This window comes from Oryx dammah, unplaced genomic scaffold, assembly GCF_014754425.2.
Source record: "Oryx dammah isolate SB20612 unplaced genomic scaffold, SCBI_Odam_1.1 HiC_scaffold_25, whole genome shotgun sequence".
In the NCBI taxonomy this organism is placed as follows: Eukaryota; Metazoa; Chordata; class Mammalia; order Artiodactyla; family Bovidae; genus Oryx; species Oryx dammah.
This window is the reverse complement of record NW_024070209.1, coordinates 25720215-25740519: the sequence shown is the minus strand read 5'-3', so window position 1 is coordinate 25740519 and position 20305 is coordinate 25720215. Positions and strand designations below refer to the sequence as shown.

The following is a 20305-nucleotide window of genomic DNA, read 5'->3' as shown; positions in this document are numbered from 1 at the left end:
CTTGGCGGAGGCCACTCCAGGGAGGGTTAGGCCAGAAAATCCACCAGTCTCTGCTTCTCGTTGGCCATGGGTGAACTCCCCTTTTTGACTCTTGGGGAGTCCTCAGAACTCCAAGTAAACAGAAGCTCCCAGTGCTCTCTAGAGGAGGTTCCTACAAAGCCTCGACACAGCCTGGGCATTTCCCATGCCTCGTACAGTGTCCGGTAAGGAGTGCCTCTTTCATCCGCCGGGAGCTTTGAGCTGCGGTCAGGGGCAGCTGTGGCCTGAGGGGAGTGGGCCTCTGCCCTCTGCTGGCTTTCCCCACTACTGGGAGGCATGCACGGAGGCTCAGGCTTCCTCTTCAGTGGGTGGAGGTGGAGAGAGTAGAGGGGAAGGGCTGCCGGAGGGAACTTAGGCGCCACTGTGAACGGCCCCTCCTCCAGCCCCACAGCGGGACTGGAAGCCGTGCTCTGCCTCCTGCGCCTGCATTTTGCCCCTTGCCCCTTCCCCTCGTGTCTCCCTGGTCTATAACCGGCCCTATTCAGATGATGAGGGCTTGGGAAATGGGGCTACTGCGAATACGAGTTGTAAGGGAACCGGGTGAAGGAACGCAGGGTCAATGGAAGGAATAAACAGTGTCCTGTTTGCCATCTGTCATCCAAAGAGAGCTGGCATTCAGAGCAGCTGCCAGAAAAGTCTTTACAGAGGTGCTCTTCTGTCAACTACCTGCCAGGCTCTACAGAGGACACTGAGGCTAAGCCACACTTAGGAGCCTGTCCAGAGAGAACTTGGGCTGGGCAGAGCTGGGACTGGTGCTGGGGGACAAGGGTCTGGAATCTTCTATGCTGCCTTTCCCCTGTGTGGTTTCCTTCAAAGCCACCATGTGGGGCCCTGGTGGGACATCGCATCTCGCCGGCAGAAGTGGACCAGGCAGATCCTCAAAGATGTCTCCTTGTACGTCGAGAGCGGGCAGGTCATGTGCATCTTAGGGAGCTCAGGTAAGCTGCGGAGGGAGTGCCCTACATTTTTCTCAGAAGAGGCTTTGGCTTGTTTTGAACACCACACTAAGGAGACAGGTTTAAGTTGTAGCAGGATGGCCAGAAATCTGACATTAAGAATGAAATCTGATGGCATGTCTGACTATGAATAGAACCTGGTTGTTGTTGTTTAGTTGCTCAGTCATGTCCGGCTCTTTGTGATCCCACGGACTGCAGCACTCCAGGTTGCCCTTTCCTTCATTATCTCCTGGAGTTTGCTCACACTCATGTTCATTGAGTCAGTGATGCCACCCAACCATCTCATCCACTATCACCCCCTTTTCCACCTGTCCTTAATCTTTCCTAGCATCAAAGTCTTTTCCAATGAGTAGGGTCTTTTTCAATGAGTAGGCTCTTTGCATCAGGTGACCAAAGGATTGGAGCTCCAGCTTCAGTCCTTCCAGTGGATATTCAGGGTTGATTTCCTTTAGGATGGACTGGTTGGATCTCCTTGCTGTCCGAGGGACCCTCAGGAGTCTTCTCCAACACCACGGTTCAAAAGCATCAGTTCTTCAACCCTCAGTCTTCTTTATGGTCCAACTCTCACATCCATACACGACTACTGGAAAAACCATAGCTTTGACCTGTGCCAGCAAAGTGATGTCTCTGCTTTTTAATATGCTGTCTAGATTTGTCATAACTTTTCTTCCAAGGAGCAAGTGTCTTTTAATTGCATGGCTGTAGTCATCATCTGCAGTGATTTTGGAGCCCAAGAAAATAAAGTCTTTCAGTGTTTCCATTTTTCCCCATCTATTTGCCATGAAGTGATGGGACCAGGTACCATGATCTCAGTTTTTGAATGTTGAGTTTTAAGCCAGATTTTTCACTCTTCTTTTTCACCCTCCTCAAGAGGCTCTTTAGTTTCTCTTCACTTTCTGCCATTAGAGTGGCCTCATTTGCATATCTGAAGTTGTTGACATTTCTCCCAGAAATCTTAATTCCAGCTTGTGAGTTATCCAGCCTTGCATTTTGCATGATATACTCTCATGTAAGTTAAATAAGCAGGGTGACAATATACTCCTTTCTCAGTTTTTAATTGCTCAGTTCTTCCATGTAAGATTCTAACTGTTGCTTCTTGACCTGCATACAGTTTCTCAGGAGGCAGGAAAGGTGGTCTTGTATTCCCATCTCTTTCAGAATTTTCCATAGTTTGTTGTGATCCACATAGTCAAAGGCTTTAGCCTAGTCAATGAAGCAGAAGTAGATGTGTTTTGGAATTCCCTTGCTTTTTGTATGACCCAACAAATGTTGGCAATTTTGTCTCTAGTCCCTCTGACTTTTCTAAACCCAGCTTGTACGTCTGGAAGTTCTCAGTTCACATACTGCTAAAGCCTAGCTTGTAGGCTCTTGAGCATTACCTTGCTAGAATATGAAACGAGTGCAATTGTACAGTAGTTTGAACATTCTTTGGCATTGCCTTTCTTTGGGATTAGAATGAAAACTGACCTTTTCTAGTCCTATGACTAGTGCTGAGTTTTCCAAATTTGTTGTGCAGCACTTTAACAGCATCATCTTTTAGAATTTGAAATAACTCAGCTGGAATTCCATCACCTCCACTAGCTTTGTTTGTAGTACTACTTCCTAAGGCCCATTTGACTTCACATTTAAGGATGTTTGGCTCTAGGTAAGTGACCACACCATAGTGGTTATCTGTGTCATAAAGACCTTTTTATAGTTCTTCTGTGTATTCTTGCCATCCCTTCTTAATCTCTTTTGCTTCTGTTAGGTCCTTGCCATTTCTGTCCTTTATTGTGCCCATCTTTGCATGAAATATTCCCTTGGTATCTCCAGTTTTCCTGAAGATATCTCTAGTCTTTCCTAGTCTATTGTTTTCCTCTATTTCTTTGCATTGTTCACTTAAGAAGGCTTTTTATCTCTCCTTGCTATTCTCTGGAACTCTGCATTCAGTTGGGTATATCGTTCCCTTTCTCCTTTGCCTTTCCCTTCTCTTCTTTTTCAGCTATTTGTAAGGCCTCCTCAGACAACTGCTTTGCCTTCTTGCCTTTCTTTTTCTTGGGGGAGGTTTTGGTCACCACCTCCTGTACAGTGTTATGAATCTCCATTCATAGTTCATCAGGCACTCTGTCTACCAGATCTAATCCCTTGAATCTATTTGTCACCTCCACTGTATGATCATAAGGGATTTGATTTTAGTCATATCTTAATGGTCTAGTGTTTCTCCCTACTTTCTTTAATTTAAGCCTGATTTAAGCCTGAATTTTGCAATTAGGAACTCATGATCTCAGCCACAATCAGCTCCTGGTCTTGTTTTTTCTGACTGTAAGGAGCTTCTCCATCTTTGGCTACAAACAAAGAATATAATCAGTCAATTTGATTTCAGTATTGACCATCTGGTGGTGTCCACGTGTAGAGTCGTCTTTTGTGTTGTTGGAAGAGGGTGTTTGGTATGATCATTTCATTCTCTTTGCAAAGCTCTGTTAGCCGTTGCCCTGCTTCTTTTTGTACTCCAAGGCCAAACTTGCCTCTCACTCCAGGTATTTCCTGACTTTCTATTTTTGCATTCCAATCCTCTATGATGAAAAGGACATCTTTTTTTGGTGTTAGTTCTAGAAGGTCTTATAGGTCTTCAGAGAACCATCTAAAGGTTTAAAGAATCTTTAGAAAGATCCTTGAATGCTCAGTAAACACAGTTTTCCTTTCTGGAGATGGGAATAGGAATTGAATAAGCACAAAGATACTGTTTACCCCCCATGTGCACTGGTCTTTGAAAAATTATGATGTACTTTAAACACACAGATTGGGGAGATCCCCTGGAGAGGGGGAAAGGCTACCCACTCCAGTATTCTGGCCTGGAGAATTCTATAGACTATTCCATGGAGTTGCAAGGAGTCGGACACGACTGAGCGACTTTCACTCACTTCACTTAAACACACAGACAAGATAGTTAATAATATTTCAGTCTTAACAACTAGCTTTATAAAATCTTAACTTTATACCATATTTACTTTGAATCTTTTTTTTTTTTTTTTAAAAACCACCCTAAATATTATAGATTCTCCTGAGGCTATTTACATGCCCTTTCTCTACCTTCTTCTTCCCCTCCTCTTTCCCCGCATCAGCCAGTCGCTGCGGGGGAGGGTGCAGCCCTTTGGGGCTGGGGCAACGCTCTGTGAGGGTCACAGCTGAGGATGCACAGCTGTGGGGGAAAGGGTGTGTTGGCCCTGAAGAGGGCATCCATGTGGCACATCACAGGGTCCATTTTAAGTTTGAAAGATTCTGACAAATTTGCTTCCCAGGAACCTGTTTTGATTGGGTTCTTGCTTGCAAATTGTTGACACTTTCAGCTATTCTCCACTTGCACTGCTCTTTTCGATAGAGGTGGGCAGTGTAATTCTGTGATAGAAGTTAAGCGTGGTCAGCCTGTTTTGACTCAGGGAGTTATATCCACAGCCACTCTCCTGCTACAGTCAGGGGCTGGGGAGAACAACTGGATGGTAGCAGTAGTGCTGTTAAGATGAGGTGAAAGGAATTCATTGAGGAGAAGGGTTACACTTTCCTGAGATCTCCGTTCATTTTGTTTTCTCTTGGCCCATGCCACATAGCTCATGGGATCTTAGTTCCCCAATGAGGGATTGAACCCACGCCCTCAGCATTGAAACATGCTGAGTCCTAACTACTGAACCACTAGGAAAGTCCCTCCTTTCATTTTCTTTTTTCAATTTTTAACCATTTCTAATTGTGTGCATGTACCATAACACCCAGGGTCATCCTAATTTTCCTTTTGATAATTATACTTCTTTAAAGAGAAAAGCTGAGTTATTCCTATAATATTGTGTCACTTGCTGCCTTCTCTGTGTAGGATAAAAGGGGTGGCATGTAGCACAACAAAGAATTGAACCCATTTCTTGGAAGAGTGCCCCACAGGCCAGTATCACGCTTCATACACATCTCAGCAGAACAGGGTGGGGCCCCCTGTTCTAGGGGCTCATGGGCTGGTTTCTGATGATTGCTTACCATGGTTTTATGACTGTCCATCCTTTTGTACTGAACATGAATTCTTGGTAGACTTCAAGTTCCATGAGGGTAGGAGCTTAGTCTTTTTTTCCCTGATGGATCCTCAATATCTAGGACAGGGCTTACCACATTAGTAGGTGCTTAATAAGTATTTGCTGAATAAATGATTAAGCAAATGAATTAATTCTATGAGTGTTTCATAACATTTCATTGGTGTCTTATCTAAAGCAGTATTTTTATCAAATCTTTACTAGTGAGGCAGAAGATGACTTAGGTGTTTACAGTCTCACTAGAGAATGGTCTAATGCAAGCCTGCCTATAGTCAGCCACTCTCTGGGGGAAGGTAATTTTATTCAACTCATTATTATCTATCATGTAATTCTTAGACTCTAGGCTGCATGCTCCTTTGCAGAAGACTAGTTACAGATGACTTTTGTCCTTCTAGAAGAGATAATCCTGAAGGTCATGGTTTTATTGCCCTGTAGGGCATTAATCTTTATTTTTTTCCTTTTCCTTATTGTGGTAAAATATGCATAATATAAACTTTGCCATTTTAACCATTTTATTTGTCAATTTTTTATTGAAGTACAGTTGACAATGTTGTGTTAGTTTCAAGTGTGAAGCAAGGAGATTCAATTATATATATGTTCTTTTTCAGATTCTTTTTCATTGTAGGCTATTATAAGATACTGAGTATAGTTTCTTGTGCCATACAGTACATTCTTGTTATTTATGTATTTTATATAAGTAGAGTGTATGTTTAATCCCAGATCCTAAATGTATCCCTCCCTTGCCCCCATTGCCCCTTTGGTAACCATAAGTTTAATTTTCTATGTCTGTGAGTCTGTTATCTATTTTGTAAATAGGTTCATTTGTGTCATTTTTCAAGATTCCACATATTAGTGGTATCACATGATATTTGTCTTTCTCTGTCTGACTTAATTCTGTATTTAATTCTGATTTAATTAGTATGATAATCTCTCAGTTCCTGTTACTACAGATGGCATTATTTCATTCTTTTTATGGCTGAGTAATATTCCTGTGTGTGTGTGTATACATAGATATATGTAAACATATATCAATATCTATACATACCTCTGGAGAAGGCAACGGCACCCCACTCCAGTACTCTTGCCTGGAAAATCCCATGGATGGAGGAGCCTGGTAGGCTGCAGTCCATGCTAAGGGTCGGACACAACTGAGCAACTTCCCTTTCACTTTTCACTTTCACGCATTGGAGAAGGAAATGGCAACCCACTCCAGTGTTCTTGCCTGGAGAATCCCAGGGACGGGAGAGCCTGGTGGGCTGCCGTCTATGGGGTCACACAGAGAGTTGGACACGACTGAAGTGACTTAGCAATAGCATACATACCTCATTTTATCCGTTCATCTGTCTGTGGACACATAGGTTGCTTCCATGTCTTTGTTATTATAAATAGTGCCACTATGAACATTGGGATGTGTATATCTTATTGAATTAGAGTTTTCATCTTTTCTGGACATATGCCCAAGAGTGGGATTGCTGGATTATGTGATAGCTGTTATTAGTTTTTAAATGAGCTTCCATAACTGTTTTCTATTGTAGCTGTAGCATTTGCATTCCCACCAACATTGTAGGACTGTCCCCTTTTGCCACACCCCCTCAATCGTCATTTATTACACAGACTTTCTCATGATGGCCATTCTGACTGGTGTGAGGTGATACCTCATTGTAGCTTTGAGTTGCGTTTCTTTAAAAGTTAGTTATGTTGAGCATCTTTTCATGTGCTTGTTGGCCATCCATATGTTTTCTTTGGAGAAATGTTTATTTAGGTCTTCCACCTGTTTTTTATTTATTTTATTTTATTGAGCTGTATGAGCTGTTTGTATATCTTGGAAATTAAGCCCTGGTTGGTCACATGTTTGCAAATATTTTCTCCTAGTCAATAGATTGTCTTTTCAGTTTGTTTATGGTTTCCTTTGCCATGAAAAAGCTTATAAGTTTGACTAGGTTATTTGTTTATTTTTGCTTTTCTTTTGCCTTGGGAAACTGACCTAAGAAAACATTGATATAATCTATGTTGGGGAATGTTTTGCCTATATTATCTTCTAGGAATTTTATGGTGTCATGTCTCATATATAAGTTGTTAAGACATTCTGAGTATTTTTTTGTGTACCATGTTAACCATTTTTAAGTATACAGTTCAGTGGCATTAAATGCATTCACATAGTTGTGCAAACATCACTGACATCCATAATGCACAACTTTTCATCTTGTAAAGTGGAAACTATATTCCCATTAAAGAATAACTCCCTTTCTGTCCTTCTCTCAGTCCTGGCAACCATCACTACACTTTCTGTCCTTATGAAAGTGTACTTATGTCCCATACTACTCTAAGTACCTCGAATATGTGGAATCATACAATGTTTATCTTTTTGTGACTAGCTTATTTCAGTTACCATTGTGTGTGCAGTGTTAATCCAGGTTGCAGCATATTGCAGAATCTCCTTAATTTTTAAGGTTGAATAATATTCCATTGTATGTACAGCCCATAATTTGCTTATCCATTCATCCATTAATGGACACTTTCCTTCCACATTTTAGTTATTGCGAATAATGCTGCTGTGAAAAGGGGTGTACACATATTTCTTCAAGACCCTGTTTTTCTGTTCTTTAGGGTATATACCCAGAAGTGGAATTGCTAGATCATATTCTATTTTCAGTTTTTATAGAAGCCACCATACTGTTTTCCACAGTGGCTGTACCATCTTATATTCCCAGCCACAGTGCACAAGGGTTCCAATTTTCCCACATCTTAGCCAACACTTGTTATTTTCTGTTTTGTGTGTTTGTTTTGATAGTAGCTATTAGGTGCGAGGGGATATGATTTCTGTTTCCCTAAGTCCTTTACCCAGTCTTGAATCAGGTGGTTTGTTTGTTTGTTGTTGAATTTTAGAAGTTCTCTCTGTATATTCTGGATATTAATCCCTTATCAGATATAAGATCGGCAAATATTTTTCTGTCCTTCTGTGGACTACCTTTGTACACTATGAATAATGTCTTTGTTGAAAAACATGGGTTTAAAATTTTCATGAAGCCCATCTGTCTATTTTTTCTTTTGTTACCTGTATGTTTGGTGTCACATCCTAAGGGATTAACCATGTAACTTTGCAATTTACTCCAATCTTCTTTTCTTCACTGATTGTGCATACTAGTTTCTCATACCCTTTTCTGCTTGAGCTTTGTTATCCTCCTGGTACCCCCAGAAATGAGTTAATAAATATTTAACACATGTTTAAACAAAAGACAGTTACCTATTTTCATGTTTAAAAAATACCCAGACTAAGTGACTTAAAATAATAAAAATCAGGTATTATCTCTCAGTGTTTCTACGAGTCAGAAATTTGGTATGCCTTGGTTGGATACTTCTGTCTGCGGTCTCTCATGAGGTGTAGTCAGATGTCAGCTGGGGCTGCAGTTGTCTGAAGGCTTGAATGGATCTGGAGAATCTCCACCTAGAGCGGTTCCCTCACATGCTGAGAAGCAAGTAGTTGCTCACCATTGCTCATTGAGGATGTGTGGCATGAGAGGAACCCTGAGGGTCACCCATAGGAGGCTGAGAAGGAGCAGCCAGACGGACAGGATTAAACCAAGAGGATGAGATGGCACTTGAGCCAAGAGAGAGATTTACAGAAAAGGGCAAGCAACAGCATCACATGCAGCTGAGAGGTCAAACAACACTCAGAGAAACTAGCCCCAAGAAGGAGGCTAGTTGTGAGGTAGTGGTGGAACTGGAATCTGGGCTTTAGGCTGTTGGAGGGTCTATTAGAGTTGAGATAGGATGCTAGAAATGTAAGGCTAAGGGAGCTCCTAGTTAGAAGAACACCACACAAAGCTTAATATTGTGACTGAGAAACTTCACGGCACATTCTGAAAGACAGCCCCAGTGAAGTCACATTTTGTTTCTTTTCAATCACTCTGCTCCCTTCCCCACGCTGATCTCTACCTGAGCACACGGGCTGATTCTGAGCTTTGTCAGTCGTGGGTCAGATAAGAAAACCAGTGTTCCAGGAGCTTGGCTTTTCATCTTTTCACCCCTCAGAGCAACCAGCGGTTTCTTTAAAATATTTGAACAAAAGATCCTTTCTTTTGTTTTGCACAGGTCGTCACATCCTCAGTAGAATTCTCTTGCCGTCTTCTCAGAGAGCCCAGAGCCTCCTGATAATTTCCTCTCTTACTCATTCTAACTTCTTAACAGCCTTACTCAGGAAAGGCCTGGTGACTCCTGTTCCTGTCCCTATTAACTGGGCCCATGTAAGCTTGTGTCCAACAAGAATGGGAAGGGCCAGCTGGTGTCTTACCCTAAGAAATCACTCTAACCCTAGACAAAGCAAACCAGGAGAAACCTCACCTTCCAATCACTCCAGTACAGGGAAGTTAGTTCCTCCCATCTCGTGGGAAAGTTCTTAGCAACAACCTGCTGGGTTATGCTCAAGGCTCTCAGTGTAGGCTGAGGCCAACTTGGTTTTTACTGAAGAACTCACTAAGCTAGTGCTTCTCACACTCGAATATGCATGACAGCTACCCAGGCATCTTGTTAAAATGCAGAATCTGAGCTAGGAGTTGGAGCCTGAGATTCTGCATTTCTGACAAGCTCTCAGATGGTGCTGATGCTGCTGGTACTCAACCACACTAGCAAGGCTCTGGGCCGAGTCCCTTACATCCAGGAACCAGCAGAGGATCCCAGGGAGTCACAAAAAGAAATTCAAATGCCCTAGAATCCAAATGCTTCCAAGAGCCATGGTTTTCCTTTGAGTCTGATCCTGTGTTTTCTTTTTCAGCCTCAAGCAGCTTTAAAAGAGAATAAACAGGCAGACAGAGCTCCTCCAGCTCAGACCTGGAGGAGAGAAACAGCTCATCCCCTCTCATTGAAAGGGGACAAGCTGGAAGGACTCATTCCAGCCATGAGTCTGGCCCACGAAGCCAAAGGGAGAGCAAGTCAGGGCTGGACAGCAGGTTCACCGAGGGTCTTGGGAAGTTCCTGTGAGGCCTCGTGCACGGCCTCCTCCAGGCCCTCTCTTGTCGCCTCCCAGGCTCAGGGAAAACCACGCTGCTGGACGCCATGTCTGGGAGGCTGCGGCGCACAGGGACCTTGGTTGGGGAGGTGTTCGTGAACGGCCAGGAGCTGCACAGGGAGCAGTTCCAGGACTGCTTCTCCTACGTCCTGCAGGTGCCCGCATCCTGGCCCGCCCGCAGGAGTTGGGAGGTGGTGGGGGGCACCTTGGAAGATGCTGACAGGTCCCTCCCCGCAGAGCGACACTCTGCTGAGCAACCTCACCGTCCGCGAGACGCTGAACTACACGGCGCTGCTGGCCATCCGCCGCGGTTCCCAGGGCTTCTTCCAGAACAAGGTGGGTACCGCCCTGGGGCCCCCCAGGGCATCACCTCACTGTGGCCTCATACCCGCCTCGTCCCTCCATTTGCCCATTCCTCCCCATCAGTCTTCACCGTCTGAGTCCAGAGCTGCTCTGTACACTGTGGCTTCGGGGCACTTAATGTGGCTTCAGATGTGGGACTTGAAGTGTGGCTTTAGTCGTGTGGCTTTGGGGCACTTGAATCGTGACTAGACCTAATTGAGATGTGCTGTGAGTGTAAAACACACACCAGATTTTAGAAAATTAGTCTGGACTCACAGAGCATAAAATATCTCATTAGTAATTTTTAAAATATTGATTCTTGGTTGCAATGGTATTGTTTTGGTTGTATAGGATTAAAGAAATTATACCACTACAATTCATTTCTCTTGTTTCTTTTCACTCTCTAAAATATGGCCAGCAAAATGTTTAAATGCTAAATATGGCTTGCATTATATTTTTAGTGGATGGTCCTGTCCTGGGAGCTCTCTATTTGAATGGATATGGTTGTTTTCCTCATTCACTGCCCTGCAGTCCTGTTGAGATTTTTCACAGCTTTCTTTGAGACATCTTGAATGTGCCTTATCAAAACTGAATTGTCAGCTCTTCCTAGGTTTCAATGGTTCCTTAAGTGGACCCAGTTTGGAAGTAGTTGCAGGTAAACTCACAGGGACCTCACCTAAAAATATTGTCTTATTTCTGTCTGGACTGGAAACATACAAGGAACCGAGAACAGGTCAATGTACCACTTGCAGAGCAGGCACAGTTCCCTGGGAAAGAGGTTCCTGCCCATGATATCTGCCTCAGAGACTTCACCACCCTGAGGCTCAGCGAGGTTCCTCCTAGGCACACATATTAAATTTGCACTTCAGTGGCCAAAGCTGATCTTTCTTCAATGCCATTGAGGCTCTGAGGAAATCCTCCATCTCAGCTGAAGGGGCAGCAGTCACACCATTTTTATCAGGCCCCTTTGAACCTGTCATCAGGGAGTTACTCTTTTTGACCCAAGTGCTGGACTCTCAGACAGGGCTTGGTGAGTGGAGCCAGGTCTGAATGGTGTCTGGAGTACCAAAAGGCTTGCTGTTATAATGCTGGGTCAGGAAAGGGCATTAATCTGTTTCAGAGTCCTAGACGCACCGCCCTGGATGTCCTGGTGCATAGCTTTCACTCCAGAGGAACCTTCAAGAAGAGCCATCAGCCCCACAGCGTGAGGGCTAGCCCTGTTCCTCCCTGGAACACTAGTGCTCAGAAGGCATTGTACAGTTCCTGCTATTCTCCCAGCGTATACTCTGTACTCTCACCCTTGGCTGACATCCATCAGACCTTGTTCACACAGTATCTGATTTCATTCTGGCATCAGCTCTATGAAGGAGGCATTGCCTCTGTCTTTAAGCTCAAGAAACTGATCCCCAAGGAGACTGAGATCAGGCACCTCAGACCGGCAGAACTGGGACACGAACCAGGTTCTCTGGCTCCATCCTGCCTCCCTGGGCCCCATTGTGGTTGGAAAAGATGGAAGTTAGAGTTCATTCCACGGGGAGCCACAGGCATGTTCCCATGACTTAGCCCCCCCTGACAGTGGCAGACGAGCCCTCTGCAGGCTTGTCTCCCTGCTTTAGTATTTTTTTTCTCTAAAACGGGTAGGAGAAGATCTCATTGGTATTTGAGTTGGAGAAAGGAAGTCATAAGCAGGTTCTTTTGAGATGGTGATCCATTTACATCACATATCCCAGGGAGAGAATCTGAAAAAGCCACTGAGCTTTCCCTCCTGAAAATGCATATATAGGCACAGATACTCAGAAAATTCAAGGGTATCCGAAACTGGTCAACGGCAAATTCACTTCCTGTGAATGGTCCCTCTTCCTGGCACTTGCAGCCCCTAAATGTTCTTCAAACTTTCCTATCATATTATTCTCCCTACCTGAGGATACTTTCTAAGCAGATACAGTCTACAGGATGTAAAATCTTGACAAAGTAGTTTAGGGAGAAGGAATTATCTATGATAAACAGAGCAGTCAGTCAGTTCAGTCACTCAGTTGTGTCTGACTCTTTGCGACCCCATGGACTGCAACATGTCAGGCTTCCCTGTCCATCACCAACTCCAAGAGCTTGCTCAAACTCATGTCCATCGAGTTGGTGATGCCACTCAGCCATCTCATCATCTGTCGTCCCCTTCTCCTCCTGCCTTCAATCTTTCCCAGCATCAGGGTCTTTTCCAATAAGTCAGTTCTTCGCATCAGGTGGCCAAAGTATTGGAGTTTCAGCTTCAGCATCAGTCCTTCCAATGAATATTCAGGACTGATTTCTGTTAGTATTGACTGGTTTGAACTCCTTGCAGTCCAAGGGATTCTCAAGAGTCTTCTCCAACACCATTGTTCAAAAGATCAATTCTTCAGTGCTCAGCTTTCTTCACAGTCCAACTCTCACATCCATACATGACCACTGGAAAAACCATAGCTTTGACTAGACAGAGCAGAAAGTGCAACAGATCTGCTTCTGTCCTCTGCAAATCCGAACTTAAAGCCGTGATTAATGTGGGCAGACTGTGCCTGTCCTTACACTTCTTGGACCACTTGAGAACCCACATGGTTTGCTCTCAGTCCCAGCTCTGCCATTTGTTAATGCTGTGACCTTTGGCAGTCTATGGACTTTTCTTCCCTGTAATAGATAGAGTAATGACGCATCTTTCCTGGAGCTGATATGAAGAATGAATCAGTTTATGTGAAATCACGTAGCATGGAGAGGATTGGTGATCCCAATGATCCTCGTGGGTCCCTTCCAAGACTCTGAGAATTATTCTGTTCTCAGTGCAGTTTGCGAAACATAGGAGAGGCTTCTAGCCAGAGACATGTGAAACAGATTTAGTAAACGTCTCCTCTCTCCATCCCTTCTGAGCCAGAAGGGGCAAGCTTTACTTCTTTCTTGCTGTTGTAGAGCAGATGGAAGTGATGCTCAGAAATTTGCCCTGGCTGATGCACGTGTAAACCCTGCCATGTCAAGTGAAACTCAATTCCAGGATCCTTCCACTCTGATGGCAAGAGAACACCCTTCTTTTTTCCAGTACAGATCATACTGGCTTGCTTACGCGTTTTTAACCACCTCATTATTCCTTTGTGTCTGTTTCAGATGTGTCTTTTCTTTTGGTGAAAGCTTCCTGTGTTGCTCTGACTCCCTGTTTCCTCTGGAACTTTGTTCCATAAGTTATTCTCTCCCTTACTCCAGTTTAGTTCATTGTTGTTGTTATTTTTTAATGTGGTATTTTGTTTCTTTTTTCATTGTAAAAGAAACGCAATCTCATTAGAGATGTATGGGAACAAAACTCATTGCCTTATATATAAGTATTCTCAGTCTCTTTCTATCTGCTTTCCCCAGGGTCTAATGCAGAAAAGGGTACTCAGTCGAGGGGGAGCCAGAAATAGAGATTTTTGAAGGGTCTCTGGAGAGGGGATAAGCTGAGGAAGAAAAGAGGGAGAGGGAGGGAAAAGGTCAACTTTCTTGATTTGAGAGTCAGTGAAGAATTTTTTTTTACTGGTTATTGTTTTAGGGAGTTGAATAAGGAGAGGGTTTCAGGGAGCTGTAGGGAATAAGATAAGCAGGGTGACAAGAATTGGGAAAAAGGGATTTTTTAAAGCGTGGCTGGAGATTATAAACTAGGTCCCTTTTAAAGTCCTTGTGGCTGGAGATTATAAACTAGGTCCCTTTTAAAGTCCTTAAAGAGATTCAAATAAAGATTGGCTTTGTTTTTAATTATTTTTGATAGCTGGATTATATTTGATCCAAAACCACAGTGAGATTGGATCACATGGGACTCCAGGACTTATTTGGGTTACAGAGGAAAAGTGTGGTTTAGTTCAAATGAAATTGAATCTTTTCTTAAACATATGAAACATTTATTATGATAAAGTTTCAAAAACCAAAGATTAAAAAATTAAGCTATATCATAACTACGCCTTTGGGGGTTTTCTTATGGGCTGGACTAACTGTAGCATCTGAAAACAGGAGTTCAACAAAATCTCCATTGTTTCCTACTGAATTTCCCTGAAACTAATAGAAGCAGTTTTTGTTGCTCTAAGGTCTTTCGGGGAAAACAAATTCAAATTATTTATTTTAATCCAATTTGTTGTTTAGTTGATAAGTCGTGGCTGACTCTTTGAGACCCCGTGGACTATAGCTTACAAGGCTTCTCTGTCCATGGGATTTCCCAGGCAAGAATACTGGAGTGGCTTGCCGTTTCCTTCTCCAGGGGATCTTACCAACTCAAGGAGTGAGCCCACGTCTCCTGCTTGACAGGCAAATTCTTTACTAATGAGCCACTGGGAAACCCATTGTGATTTAAACCAAATTGGATTCTTCTGTACTAAGGGTGCTTTTCCTAGGATGTGGTGAGTCTTAAAGTGGCCCAAGTACTCAAGAGAGGTGTGTTGCCTCTCCCCTGCCATCCTCAGCCTATGAATTGGAACAGCAACCCAGCAGTGACCAGCCTTCTTGGATGTTATGTCTTACAGGTAGAGGCAGTCATGACGGAGCTGAGTTTGAGCCACGTGGCAGATCAACTGATTGGCAACTACAGCTTTGGGGGAATTTCCCATGGCGAGAGGCGCCGGGTCTCCATTGCAGCCCAGCTCCTTCAGGATCCCAGTAAGTGGGACCCAGAACTGCTACTGGCTGCTGCCTGGCCTCTTCCACACGTCTACAGACATTTTCAGCCCTTTCTTCATAAGTCTCCATTTGGAAAGTGGGTTGTGTTGAACTGAAGCCACTGAGGTTTTCAAACTGGGGAGCCAGTTTCTTTGGAAATACTATATAGTTCCTAAGGTGATTCCATCATCCAAGTATAAAGCAGCTCATAGACTTGGAAGCACTGCTTCTGTGTTGATGTTCAGTTAAGGTCTTCCTTGAATATGGACCCTATCCTATCCATCCTCACTTCTTACTAGGGTAGTGCCATTGTGTCTGCTCTGGAGAGGCAGTGAGTTTTGGTATGACTAGAAGTATTTATGAAATGGTAGGAATTAAAATAGAACTTTGAGTGATATATGAGAAAGTATGTATACTGGAGGAAGGGCCACCGAGCTGAGGCGGCCATCTTTCCTTCCTGCCTTGGTCATTTTCTCCAATACCTGGGGAAACCTTGTCACTTCTGTACCCTTGGAAGGAGATATAATAGATCTGCATACTTTCTTTACACTGGGGTAGACCAAGACTGCCTGCTCTTCAGAGCAAATAAGAGGGATGTTCTTAAGAGCCCCCATACTTCTTGGGTAGAAATAAGCTACAATTAAACCCTCTAAAGAACTCAAATCCCTGCCCCATCTTGGACTTTGTTTCATGGGTCAGAGTTTTTTTGCAGTGCGAAAACCCAGTTGGTATTGGAAAGTGCTAGACACGAAGTGAGCTTGTGTCTTTTTAAAAATTTATTTTATTCAAGTATAGTTGCTTTACAATGTTAATTTATGCTATACCTGAAAATGGTTCAGTATTACATATATACATTCTTCCTTGTATTCTTTTCCATTATGATTTATCACAGGATATTGAATATAGTTCCCTGTATTATACAGGTAGACCTTGTTTATCCATGTATATGTAATACTTTGCATCTGCTAATCCCAAACTCCCAATCCATTGCTTCCTACATCCCCTCCCCCTTGGCAACCACCGGTCTATATCTGTGGGTCTGTTTTGTAGATCAGTGCATTTGTGTCATATTTTAAATTCCATGTATAAGTGATACCACATAGTATCTGTCTTCCTCTGACTTACTTCACTTATTATAATTTTGAGATTGTGTCCTTTTAACCAGCCTCTTCTCAGCCTTTCAGAGAAGGCAATAGCACCCCACTCCAGTACTCTTGCCTGGAAAATCCCATGGACGGAGGAGCCTGGTGGGCTGCAGTGTATGGGGTCGTTAAAAGTCAGACAGGACTGAGCGACTTCACTTTCACTTTTCGCTTTCATGCATTGGAGAAGGAAATGGCACCCCACTCCAGTGTTCTCTCCTGGAGAATCCCAGGGACGGGGGAGCCTGGTAGGTTGCCATCTGTGGTTTCTGGGATACCCTAACCTCAGATGGAGCCAAAACGGTCCATAGTGCCATGTGAGAGGACTGATCTGGTTGCTGCCTTGTCCCCGCAAGGATTGAGGCTGAAATGTGCTCAGGAGTTGGGAGTTGGGCCCTCCCAGATCAGTTGTTTTCTCTTGGGCTCTGGCTGCATTCGTTTGGGTGGGACAAGACAGCTCAGTAAGAAACTATTCAACTTTCTGAATCTAGAGCACAGAGTGCAGGCTTGGCAGTGACTCAGATGTTTGGCCTTTCTTTGCCCGCAGAGGTCATGCTGTTTGATGAGCCAACCACCGGTCTGGACTGCATGACTGCCAATCAGATCGTCGTCCTCCTAGCAGAGCTGGCTCGCAGGGACCGCATCGTGATCCTCACCATCCACCAGCCCCGCTCTGAGCTCTTCCAGGTGAGGGCACTGTCTCTTGTTCCAGCTCCACTCGTCACGGGTGGGTATATGTGTGCTGGGCTGAGATCTACCTGCATGCAGGCGTGCTAAGTCACTTCAGTCGTGTCCGACTCTTTGCAACCCCATGGACTGTAGCCCGCCAGGCTCCTCTGTCCATGGGATTCTCCAGGCAAGAATACTGGAGTGCGTGGCCATGCCCTCCTCCAGGAGATCTTCCCACCCCAGGGATCGAACCCGCGTCTCTTACATCTACCTTCACTGGCAGGCAGGTTCTTTACCACTAGTGTCACCGGGAAGCAGGGATCTACCTAAACCAGAGCAATTGAAGCCAATAGCTCTGGATTTGGGAAGGGCAGAGGTTGGAAACTTAGTTCTTTCAGCACCTACCATAAGGTGCTAAAACAACTGCCACGTTCCAGACAGCGTCTATGCACTAGCTCATTCAATCCACGCCACAACGCTTTGAGGTGGATACCAGTATTTTCACTTTACAGAGGGAAAGAGTGAGACTTGGAAATGATACGTAATGGAGCCAACATCACAGTTAATAAAAAGCTGGAACTGGCCTTCATATTCTACTAATAGTAGGCTTTCAAGTCTGTGTTTTTCCTCTAAATCATACAGGTTTCCTATCCAGAAATCTCACCTTAATCTCTCAGGATCCTTTCAGGGAGCTATTATTTGACTTTTATAGATGAAGATCTGAGATTTTAAAAAAACTTTGTCCAAGGTCTCTCACTTAGGGGCACGGTTGGGACTCAAACCCTGGTTGTCTGACCAGGTCCATGAATTGCTTTCTATCCTAGACTTGATGCTGGGTGCAAGCTGGGAGGCTGCAGGATCCACAGTGGCAAGCCAGGCTGGAAAGAGTAGGGATGCGTTTTGAGTGGCTCCGATGGCCGCAGTATGAGTACTCATGAATGGCTGAGACACTCGAAGGACTGACTGCTTGAGACTTGTTTTCTGTAAGGATGAAGTTAGCTAATTACATACTGAGACTGTCTGTTGTTCGATCAGCTCTTTGACAAAATCGCCATCCTGAGCTGCGGAGAGCTGGTTTTCTGTGGGACACCGGTGGAAATGCTTGATTTCTTCAGTGGCTGTGGTTACCCTTGTCCTGAACATTCAAACCCTTTTGATTTTTATAGTAAGTTTTGCTTTCACATTCCTGATCATAAATGTTTTTAAAGCCTTCTCATCTCAGCTTCCTGCTTGAATGACACCTGTACAAGTAGATTTTATTTCTGCTTTTGTTCTGGTGTTTTTACTCTTCAAAATATTAATTTGGCCGAGTCAATTAACTTGCCATAGATGACCTGTCAAAATGAGGTGGGGGAATCTCTCTTGAAATGGTGGCCTTCCACTTGATCAGAGGAAAACTAGCTGAACTTCTGGATTCTCCCAGACAGGCCTATGGGGATCCTCATGGCCCTGCTGATAGCTTTAAAATACTGAAAAAGATTTTTATAGGTGGGCATTAATAACAGGTATTATTTTGATGAGATGAAGTATTATGGCTAGAACTCCTAAATCAATGATGAAACATACATTAGCCATTGTGTATATATATACATGCATTTAAAAGCACATGTGTTTTTTGTGTGGCAAAAAAATTTCAGTGGACCTGACATCAGTGGATACCCAAAGCAAAGAACGAGAAATAGAAACCTACAAAAGAGTCCAGATGATTGAATTTGCCTACAAAGAATCAGCAATGTATCACAAAACCTTGGAGGCTATTGAAAGAACAAAGCATCTGAAAACATTACCAAAGATTCCTTTCAAAACCAGAGATTCTCCTGGAGCCCTTTCTAAACTGTGTGTTCTCTTGAGGTAAGAGCCTCACCCCATTTTAGATGGATAGACATCCACCCATAAAAGAAAAGCAATTGAATGGGGTTGTTTGGCTTTCAGGAGAGTGATGAGAAACTTACTGAGAAATAAGCTGGCGGTGACGATGCGTCTCACTCAGAATATGATCATGGGTCTGTTCGTCATTTTCTTCCTTCTACGACTCGGGAAGGATGTGCTGAAGGGTGCCATCCAGGATCGCGTGGGTCTCCTGTACCAGTTTGTGGGTGCCATGCCATACACAGGCATGCTCAACGCTGTGACCCTGTGTGAGTGCCTTGCCCAGGAGGTGTGCCCCCAGAGTGAGGGTGGGGGCTTCTCTCTCCCTGAATATCTCCTTTCTCCAGCTGACACCTTGCAAGACTGCACCAGCATAAGGGTATTCCTCTGAGCCAACCTGGCCCTCTCCAGGTTCTTTCTCTGGGAAAAGGTAACTTGTGAATTGCTAACACCTCAGTGAGAATTCGGAGAAGGCAGTGGCACCCCACTCCAGTACTCTTGCCTGGAAAATCCTGTGGTTGGAGGAGCCTGGTAGGCTGCAGTCCATGAGGTAGCTAAGAGTTGGACACAACTGAGTGACTTCACTTTCACTTTTCACTTTCACGCATTGGAGAAGGAAATAGCAACCCACTCCAGTGTTCTTGCCTGGAGAATCCCAGGGACGGGGGAGCCTGGTGGGCTGCCATCTATGGGGTCGCACAGACTCTGACACAACTGAAGCGACTTAGCAGCAGCAGGAGTGAGAATTAGGTCACCACATGGATCTCCTTGAGGCTTTCTGAGGATCCAGGCGAAACAGGAAGTTATGAGGAGCTGATGGGGCAGCTGATGGTGGCGGTTTTAGAAGATCAGCTCTGGTATCCTATCTTAGCCAGGAGGAGGCGCAGCTCACCAGGGCCCGGATGCCTGGCCAACTTTGCACTGTTAACGTTTTTTATGGAGCCTAGTATAGGACAGCCAGCATATGGTTTTCAAACTCAGTGGGAGTCCAGAAGCAATACCTAGCCTGATGTTCAGTGCTAAGGCCCTGCACAAAAAGAGGACACAGAGCCTCACATCACTCATTTGTGTCTCTTTTGCATGTGTATTCTTGAGCTGGTGACACCCCTCCTCCACTTTAGAGACATGGAAATAAATGATCCTACTGTAATCCTACTATAGTTCAGGTAGAATGTATGTTTCCGGCGGGGAGGGGTGTCCATAGTTCTATGGATGGCAGTCCCTTCTCTCCATCACTGGGGAGCTCCAGCTGGTCCTCACCACTCAGTGCTGATAGACCTCAAGTTCAGCCTGGGCTTGCACCACCCCCTGCCCTTCCACCCCTCCTCCACCAGCTGTGTGGTGACCAGCTCTTCTGAAACCTGCCTTCTGTGCCCAGTTCCTGTGCTGCGTGCCGTCAGTGACCAGGAGAGCCAGGATGGCCTGTACCACAAATGGCAGATGCTGCTGGCTTACATGCTGCACGTGCTTCCCTTCAGCGTCATCGCCACCCTCATATGCTGCGGTGTGTGCTACTGGTAAGGAAGAGGCTGTCCAGAGGCCTTCTGTTCTCCCAAGTCATGTCTCCCATGGCCAGTGGGACCAGTGGAGCGAGAGGCCAAG

The 20305-nt window shown here is 44.5% G+C and overlaps 1 protein-coding gene across 1 annotated transcript in view; it reads left to right on the top strand.

The window, feature by feature from the left end:
* Positions 1-38: 38 nt before the first annotated feature.
* The window catches only part of ABCG5 (ATP binding cassette subfamily G member 5), a 32342-nt gene continuing 12075 nt past the window's right edge, over positions 39-20305 (top strand). Inside the window, exons 1-10 of the mRNA XM_040224714.1 lie at positions 39-203; positions 856-977; positions 10065-10201; positions 10284-10382; positions 14891-15023; positions 16713-16852; positions 17870-17999; positions 18472-18685; positions 18767-18972; positions 20082-20220. Coding sequence (XP_040080648.1) covers positions 67-203; positions 856-977; positions 10065-10201; positions 10284-10382; positions 14891-15023; positions 16713-16852; positions 17870-17999; positions 18472-18685; positions 18767-18972; positions 20082-20220 — 1457 coding nt within the window. The 5' untranslated portion in view covers positions 39-66. The remainder of the gene's footprint in view (positions 204-855; positions 978-10064; positions 10202-10283; positions 10383-14890; positions 15024-16712; positions 16853-17869; positions 18000-18471; positions 18686-18766; positions 18973-20081; positions 20221-20305) is intronic.